Here is a 9,149-nt window from a genome sequence, read left to right on the forward strand (position 1 = left end):
GAAAAACAAACACATCTACCTCCTTCATTTCATTTTATTTAGACCACTTACTAAAAATATATGTTTCAACTTACTTATCTAATTTATAAAATCAAGAGAAGTTTATCATTTTCTTTCAATACTATTTCTATAATTAAATGAATATGTATTAGTGGTCAAATTTAATTTTTAAAATATAATTAATAAAATTTATCTAGTAAAATAAATCATGAATAAAAAATTTCTTAAAATAAATATCAAGTCAATATGAACGAATAGAATAAAAAAATGGAGTATTACAAAGATATCTCTCATTGGATTAGTTAAAGCCTTTTGAGAAAATACATTATTTCACCCTCTAAACTTGTCGTCATAATTTATTTTAACACTTTAACTTTATCGGTAATTATTTACCCTGCTAAATAATTTTCAACTAAATTTTATACAACCCTAATAGGCTGACGTGACAAAAATTGCAAATATAATGCGTTAAGACAAAGAAAAATTGAGGGGAAAATGAAGTCCACTTCTTATTTTCAGTCACCACCTTCATCTTCTTCACACCCCACCACCCCTCTTGATAAGAAAATAAACCACTAAAAATGAAATTAATCTAAAGAACCTAAAAATCAGCAACTAAGAAAAAGGGAGATGAAGTAGAAGAGCCATCAATTCAAACAAAAATAAGAGAAAAGTGCATAAATGTAAAGGATAGATAGTGAGACATATACTTACACCAATGAATAGCATCAAGGTGTGTATCAAACACCAAGACACACAACATCAATGAAGGATAACACCACACTCTTAGGTGGACAGAAAGGGATAATCTCCTCAAGCACCCACTTTTCTTGCCCAAATGTCAACACAAGTAATCCACACTCAAGTTAACTCTAGTTTCAATGTCTTTTTCAAGACCTACACAACAATAATTTTTTCAAGCCCTACACTAAGGAAAGAAAACAATTTGAGTATCACTCAACAATTTATCAAAACTAAGAAAAATAGAAGTCTAGTTGTCTATTTATACTTATTACAAACAAAGATTAAAATACCCTTAATGAAGGGTGTTCCTTTGAAGTGTAAAAGAGGAGTCTCAAAAGACCATAATACCCCTAAGTTAAGGCGCCCTTGGAGTGTATCCAAGGCTGCCTTGGAGTACATTCAAGGTCCCTCTTCACGTATTAGCAAGTACACTCCCTTGGATGAATGCAACATACTCTCACAAGTTTCCATCTTCATAAATGGTGCCTTGTGTGTTTGGACTTGATAAATGGTGCCTCTTTTATGCTCTCAAAATCGAGGATGATTCATTCTTCAAGGCTTATGGTCCTCGGGTTAATATCAAGGCAAGCATCCACGCAACCTTTTACACACGGAATTTCTTTGTGTCTTTCTCAAAATGAGCCTTCCTTACATATTCTTGTGCCCTCAGGGTGACCAAGTCTTGGGCCTTTAGGTGATGGCCTCCTAAGAGGTCATCAAAATCTAAGGCGGCCATTTGACTTGTATCACCTCTCTTCACCTTCTTCTCTTCTCACCATCTCCAATCAAATATTTACCAGAATATTTTTTTCATCCCCAATCAAATACATATCAAAATATATTTTTCATGTGGATTTTTGCAATATATAAGACAATCTTCAAGAAAACTTAATTCATTCCATCAAAATTAATTTTCCTTAACCTCCATAAACTGACAACCACCACATCAAAATCTTCACTTGTAACTTTTCATCAATCTTCCATGGATCCAAATCATTCATTTTGGTATATCTGATTCTTCAAAAATAGTAGGAAGTTCAATATCTCTAATTTTTCTAAGTTTCATTTTTAATTGTTCAATTAATTCTTGATGTTCCCACAACGTTTTTAATTTATTTGCATCTTTATTTTTTGATTTGACATTTTCTGAATCACCAATTTACTTAAAAAAAATCATCCACAACTTTTTTTCAAAAATGACAACCACTTCAAATTTGAACAATAAGAATTTCACTCTTTCTCTATCTCTAATTCTCAAATTGAAACTCGAAATCTTTCACATTATGATTATTGTTCTTCAAGAATCAAATTCGAACAATTTGAGTTAAAATCAAACTAATGAACCTTAAAAATGATGATACCAATTCTGGGGTGGGTTGAGGAGAAAAATGAAAAATTTCAAACGAAGAAAAAAAGAAGGGATGGGGTGAAGTTGAAGAAGAAGATTTGGGATTTATGGGTGGGGGGGGGGGGGGGGGGGGGGGTGTGGAGAAGAAAGAATAAGGGTAGATATATTTTCGTGGCTCCAATTTGGCGTGTGTATACTGTACTCTCTATAGTGAGAGTGGTATAATATTTTTGTGATGGTATAAAATTCACTTTAAAATTATTAAGGAGGGTATATAATTACCCGTATAGTTTAGGGTATAAAGTAAGTTATGCGGACAAATTCAGGGTGAAATAATGTATTTTCTCAAGCCCTTTAACAACAAAACCAAAAGCACTCATAAATCATCATACTTTCATTCACTTTTACTTGGCATACTGATTAAGAAAATAAATATTAATATAATTATTTTATTATATTTTATTATTAATTGATATTTAATATTATGCCTTGAAAATATTGGAGAATGAGTATTTAATGTTATAATAAGACAATGATATATTAAAAGTGATAATTAAAAGTAAAATTAACTTTTAAAATAAGTAAGAAGTAAAAATAAAAAGATACGCATTAACTACCCCTAAATTATGACAAAAGTTGTTACGACACACTCCAACTTTACTGGATTCTATTACCCCTGAACTCAATTTTTTGTCACCGTTTTATGCCAACGTGGTACCTTTATTACATTAAATGAGGCCCACATCAAAGGTGTCATGTCTGCTAAAAAGGTTGACAAAAAATGTCACTTCAGTTAAAAAGGATGGTAAAAATGTGATAAAATATAATAGGATTCCCATGAAATTGAAGTGTGTTGTAGTAAATTTGGTCATAGTTTAGGAGGTACTAGATGCTTTATTCAAAAATAAGGAGTATCTAAGAGGTCGTTTGGTAGAGTGTATTGAAAAAAATAACGCATGCATTAATTACTATGTACTACTAGTATATTATTTGATTTAATTTTTAGCATGTGTACAACTAATGTTTGTGTATGAGGTGTGTATTACTAATGCTACTCATTTTTTATGTATTAGTAATACAAAAGTTTCAACACAAGTATTAACTTGATGATTTACTAAATTATCCCCTTAAGTCTCATCTTTGTCTTTCAGTTAAATCTACCCAATTTCTCCACATATCAAAGGACTACTCACCAGCTCTAGTGAGAGATCAAAATTTATTCTCATAGTAACAGTACCAATTTCAGTTGTTTTAGTCGAGAAAAAGTACTCTAAATTCATTTCAAGATCAAAAAATTAAGATATTTTCAAGGGAGGTTGGGTGTGAAGGTTGAGAGAAGCAGCACCCAATTAATTGGAGTTGGCGATTCCTCTACAAAATGTGAATTTGTAGGCAGATGTTGCTACTTTTCTTAATTGTCACGAGATATCGATGAAACTTTTAATAGAAGAAAGGATATTTTAATAAATAAATATTTTTTAATAAAATTATGTAATTATATTATTTTTAATATATCAAATTAAATACAGTGTAAGAAGTAATATTTATATAACCAATATCAGCATTATTAATGTCTTGGTTCCTCAGAGGCTCTCTTCTTTTTCACGTATCCTTAGTCATCCAAGGTAAGTATTACTTCATCTATCTCATTCTGTTCATATAAAAATATTATTAACACACTTTATTCAGTATTATTCTTATACATTCTACCAATCCGAAGTTTAAAAAGCATATGTCAATTAGAGGAAAAAAGAAAAAAAAGGTCACCATTCAAATATAATATTGGCAGCCTATAATATTGATTGAAACTCAATAATACGTCCATAATTGCCGTCACCTCTCTCTTCTTCTCTATCTATTGACCCCATCTCAACTTTCTCCCATCATCATTCCTTTCACTTTTTCTACCTCGTTTTTCTTGCATCCCAAACAACAAGAAAATAATAATACCACTCTTTTTTATGCATTCACAAAGCAATTACTACAAAAAGGTACGTTACATTTACAAAACAACTACCCTTTTCTGTTCTCTTCTTGGTCTTAGCATTTCCTTTTTTTGAGGCTGCGTTTGGATAATAAATTATAGATCTGAATTTGGGTTCTTTTAATCTTGTCAACTTTGACTATGGAAATGTGAAAATCTTGAATTACTTCTTCCTTCTTTTTTGTTTTCAAGCTGTTGTTTATTGACTAATTGTTGTTTGATATATAGAATGGAATAATTATATATGCATATATTTCATGGAATTATTTTATTTCATAATTTCATATGTGGTATTACTCGCATCAGTTTAGTACAAACCGGATTGGAGCCAGCTTGATGTGAGGGTGAGGGGCTCATCCGAATTCCGAACAGAAAACTACACAATTTATATATGTTCAAAATTATTTTTTATATAGTACTAGATGTTTACTTTTCAAGTATTTTGAATTCTAAATAAAAATTTCCACTGAATACAAATGGTGCAATGAAATAGTCTCAGACTTGCTCACACCAACTGTGATATAAAATGAATTATAAATTTTAATTCGAAATTATTGGTCTTATCCAATGTATGAAATGATTAATTGATTAGTATTACTATTTTGACTTTTATTGCCTTAGCCATTCAGTGGGACTTTCCTTAGGAGTTAGGACAAGAATACACGGAATTCCCTGTTCTTGAGAATCTTTTTACAATTCAAAAGTCAGCTTTTTGAGAAATTATTTCATTGAAAAAGTTTCCTTTTTTATTTGCTTTGGAAAAGTAGTTTGGTATATGAGCAATTTTGTTTTGTTCACAACTAAATTTATTTGCTGTTTTTCTGTGAAACAGGTTGTAATTAACAAGTTTGTTGTCTTCAAAGGTTACAGTATCAGTTTTTGGGTAAGAAGGCATTGATTCAGTCTGTTTAAGAATATATTCTTACAGGAAGTTTAACTGTTTGAAGAGCACATTTTTCTTGCTTAGCTGTTTCTTAGATTCTGGAACAATTACAGAGAACAGGGTATATGAGAAAAGTGTAATATCTTTTCCATTTGCTGATATTGTGTTGAAGAAGTGTAGTAGTTTCAAGAATTGGGTCAATTTTGAATTTTTTTGAAATAGTTTTTTTTTTTTTTTTTTTTTTCAATTTGGTGATATTCTGTTGAAGAAGTGAAGTAGTTTCAAGAATTGGATCAATCTTGAATTTTGTTGAAATAGTGTTTTTCCCCTCTTTTGGTGATATTGTGCTGAAGAAGTGAAGTAGTTTCAAGAATTGGGTCAATCTTGAATACTGTTGAGATAGTGTTTTTTTTCCTCTTTTGGTGATATTGTGCTCAAGAAGTGAAGTAGTTTCAAGAATTGGGTCAATCTTGAATACTGTTGAGATAGTGTTTTTTTCCTCTTTTGGTGATATTGTATTGAAGAATGTGAAATAGTTTCAAGAATTGGGTCAATCTTGAATTTTGCTGATAACTCTTTGGTAGAGTGGTTATTTGAGAAGATCTTTTCTTGGTTGTGCAAGAAAAGATGGGTTCATTTCCTGGGCATGTTCTTCCTGGAACACTGTTTCTTGTGATTGGTGTGTGGCATATATGGTCAGCTATGGTTAGGTATTCATCAAATCCCAAGTCATTCAGGGTAAGGGTTTGGAACCCTGTTCCAGGTTTTAATGGGAAGCTGAAGTATTTGGAACTGTATGTGATAGCAATTGGAGGTTTTATTGATTTCTGCATTGAGCTCTTCTATTCGACACACCTCAAACTTTTCGTTCATGGGATATTGAATCCTACTCATATGAATAACTTTGAGCATGCTGGAATGCTTCTCATGTTCGTCATCTTCGGTTTGATTGTGCTCCTTTCAGAGAAAACCAGGTTAGTTTTCCTGATTCGCAATCTTCTTGACTTTGGTGCTTGTTGGCTTAAGGATATTTTTTTAGATTGTATGTTAAAGTAAAGTTGAACCTTAGTAGTATTGTAGAGTGAAAAGATCTGGATGATCGCTCTCCTAATTAGTTTTGATCATGTGGAATCCAAGTGTCCACATGCTCAATCTAGTACTATTTTAGACTTTTGATGCTGAACCAAAAAGTTTTGCTTACCAACTCCTTTTCCTTCTCTGTCATCACAAGTGAATTGTGAAGTTGCTAGCTGTGGTGCTTGATATGATAGAAGGTTGAGTGAAATTATAAATTTACTTAATTTCTAATGATTATCTGCTGGTTTTTCTGTGTAAAGAACTTATATTTGGTACCGTCTTTGTTTGTTTGTGAAGATGGTGAGGAGATTGAATGAGTATCCAATATCTTATCGCAGTCATTTTTCATTATTGCTTGTCCTTAGTGATCTCCGCATAATAGGAAAGTACATCACTACCTTTTGTTCTTCAGCCTAGTTATAATGTATTGGAACTTTATACAGACTTCTTTTCTCTGCATCAATGTAGTTGTATGTATAAATTTCTCAATAATTGCAATGGACTAAATTTTGTCAAGTAATTCACATACTGTCAAGTTGGGTTACTGTGAATCAAGTAAGTTTGCCTTTAGCGTAGGCCTATATACCTTTGAGATAATTATATACATGTAACTGTAAGTCCTGATAGAGGAGGACTGCTCCACTATGATAAAATTCCAGCCTTCTAACTGCCTCTTCTTGATTTGTCCTCTGGATACTCCATCTACTTCCCTTTTATTTCTATTTTCCTGTTCCTAGATATCATCGTCTTTAGGCATTTCAACTCGTTAAGCAACTCTTTAAAAGCTAAAGGGAAGCAGCTAAAACAGGCACTATAACACATTCCTCCAGCTAGATAAGTGTGGTACCAGTTAGGCATAACAGGTGCTTGGAAACTGACTGAACTAAGGAGCTTTTACTGGCAATTGTAGGAAATACAAGTGGGGATTTAGTCATATATAGTGTTAAAATTTGGTTGGTTAGAACCAGAACTTAGCCATGTTTCTCCAGCAAGAAAAGAAGCCAATTCTTGCTGTGTTATTTCACTAAAAGGATTCTACATTCTTGAACTGAGTAGCCCCATTTACAAGTTCTAGAATCGATGTGAAGAATGAGAATTGCATCTGCAAGTTAATGAACATGCTTATACTTGAAAAACATACTATTATTATAATCACATGACTGATCTACAGTTTCTGGATGAACTACAGCATGAAGATGAATAATGTGTGTGGTAAATTAATGATATCTGATGTTTCTTCCGCCCACATCGATAATTCATTATCATTTGTCTTGCTGGTCGACAGGGTCTGGTTTCCCTAGATTGCATACTTCTTCGTGTGATCCTTGGAAATTATGCTTGTAAGACTTGTTTTGGATTCAGTTTTTATTTGAAACGACAAAGAGAAAAATTAGAAGACTATACCCATCATCAACCTCATGCATATGCATGTCTTAAAGCCCATGAGAATCAGTTAAGAAGAATGCTATCATGCAATGACTTGGAACTCGTTTTTATAGTGATAATTTATTTCTAACCGTTTAGGAATTTTCAGAATGGATTACAGTTCGCTACCTTTTGCATTATTCACAATCATTCACCTTGGTGAGTGAGGGAAAATATTGTTAAAATGTAGCAACTACTTACGTTCATTGGTTTAAGCATATGATTAATAGCTTACCCTTTCTTGAGGTTATTTCCAACACGAGTTATCCTACTTTCAACTTGTATTAGGCTTTCAGCATGTGGAATATGTATGAACTATCTTTCCCAACTTCGATGTTTTTTTTTTTAAAAAAATCTTTATGACAATCTGTTGTCTTGGATTTTCCATTCCATCAATCTTTATTAACTAAATAAGTTGTTGCTTTCATCTTTCAGTTTGCTTCCCTTGCCTGATGGAGCTCTCTGCTTTATCGCTGCCACAGCATTCGCTGCAGAGTATTTCTTGTTTTTTTTCCATTCCACAACCCACAAAGGCCTCGAAGGGTACTATCACCTTATCCTTGTCCTCCTCATAGGCCTCTGCATACTGACGACCATCGCTGGAGCTCTTATCCCCACCAGTTTCCCTATTGACTTGGCTAGTGGCATATCTGTAGCACTCCAAGGCCTCTGGTTCTATCAAACTGCATTCACTCTGTATGGTCCTATGATGCCAGACGGTTGCCAGCTCAAGGGGGACAATATCATGTGTCGTTCAGCAGATAGCGAGATTCGAGGGGAGTTGCTAGCAAACTTCCAACTTTTCTCCTTGATTTTGTTTGTCCTTGCTGCCTCTGCTGGAGCTTATGGTTTTGCAGCTTCAGAGGCTGATCATTCAGAAATTAGGAATTCTCATGTGGCTCTTGATGATTAGGAGGAACATTGACTATAGTATAGCCATTTTTGTAACATATTCTTTGGTTAGGGAAAGGCCTTGAATGAAACATTTAAGGATGTTGCTCTAAAATTATTCATTTGTCAATTTGACACTTAAAAATAGACTATTGTTGGGATTGCTACTTAATTATGAGGTAGTTGTTGCAATGAATCAAGCACAATAAACTTGACCGGTTGTGGTCATTACCTGTACAAGACAACTTGTAACATTTCTCTCTGAGTTTAATGTTTGCATCAGGTGTTTACACACTAAACTTACTATGTACGGTAATCTGACTGTTTTGAAAAGAACAAAAAACTCGAGATATTTTGCTTTCTTCTACTTATTGTAAGTGCATTAAGAAAAATGTTAGATTTATGTGGAGAAACAAGAAATAATCAATTATATATAGCTAATATCATATTTAGTCGGACTCTAATACAGATATCGGATGCACCCCAAAAAAAGAAAAAAAAAAAAGAGCAAGGAGTGTCTGCTATCATCAATCAACTGCATTGGACGCTTTAAAATGTTAGGTTACGCTGCAGAAATTGACGGTAATTCAAAAACTCTAGAGTAGGTTTGGTACAAAGAAGAATGTTTTCCACAAAACATTTTCTACTAGAATATTTTTTTTTCTTTTTTTTAGGTGTTTTCGTGGTGCTTGAGAAATACCTTTCAAAGCTTTTTTTCTTTTCTTTTGATGTTTGATTGGAGAATAGAAATATTTTTTTCAAAATACTTTATAATATTATGACAATTATTTTGTCAT

The 9,149-nt window shown here is 32.8% G+C and overlaps 1 protein-coding gene across 2 annotated transcripts; it reads left to right on the forward strand.

The window, feature by feature from the left end:
* Window positions 1–3,852: 3,852 nt before the first annotated feature.
* LOC107869883 (transmembrane protein 45B) lies at window positions 3,853–8,645 on the forward strand. 2 transcript variants are annotated; one of them, XM_016716289.2, is made up of 3 exons: window positions 3,853–4,083; window positions 4,909–5,933; window positions 7,897–8,645. In XM_016716289.2, exons 2-3 carry the CDS (start codon window positions 5,587–5,589, stop codon window positions 8,372–8,374), a joined length of 825 nt encoding a protein of 274 aa, XP_016571775.1. In that variant the 5' UTR covers window positions 3,853–4,083; window positions 4,909–5,586; the 3' UTR covers window positions 8,375–8,645. The 2 variants fall into 2 exon arrangements, with proteins under 2 accessions (XP_016571775.1, XP_047251133.1); XM_047395177.1 differs by lacking the exon at window positions 3,853–4,083 and adding an exon at window positions 4,086–4,420.
* Window positions 8,646–9,149: the final 504 nt, after the last annotated feature.

Source organism: Capsicum annuum, chromosome 1 (genome assembly GCF_002878395.1).
Source record: "Capsicum annuum cultivar UCD-10X-F1 chromosome 1, UCD10Xv1.1, whole genome shotgun sequence".
In the NCBI taxonomy this organism is placed as follows: domain Eukaryota; kingdom Viridiplantae; phylum Streptophyta; class Magnoliopsida; order Solanales; family Solanaceae; genus Capsicum; species Capsicum annuum.

Bases quoted from the DNA above. Each gene is read 5' to 3' on its own strand.
- LOC107869883 (XM_016716289.2), top strand. From the start codon at position 5,587: ATGGGTTCATTTCCTGGGCATGTTCTTCCTGGAACACTGTTTCTTGTG. The intron at 5,934-7,896 runs GTTAGTTTTCCT...TTCATCTTTCAG, and splicing joins CTCCTTTCAGAGAAAACCAG to TTTGCTTCCCTTGCCTGATG.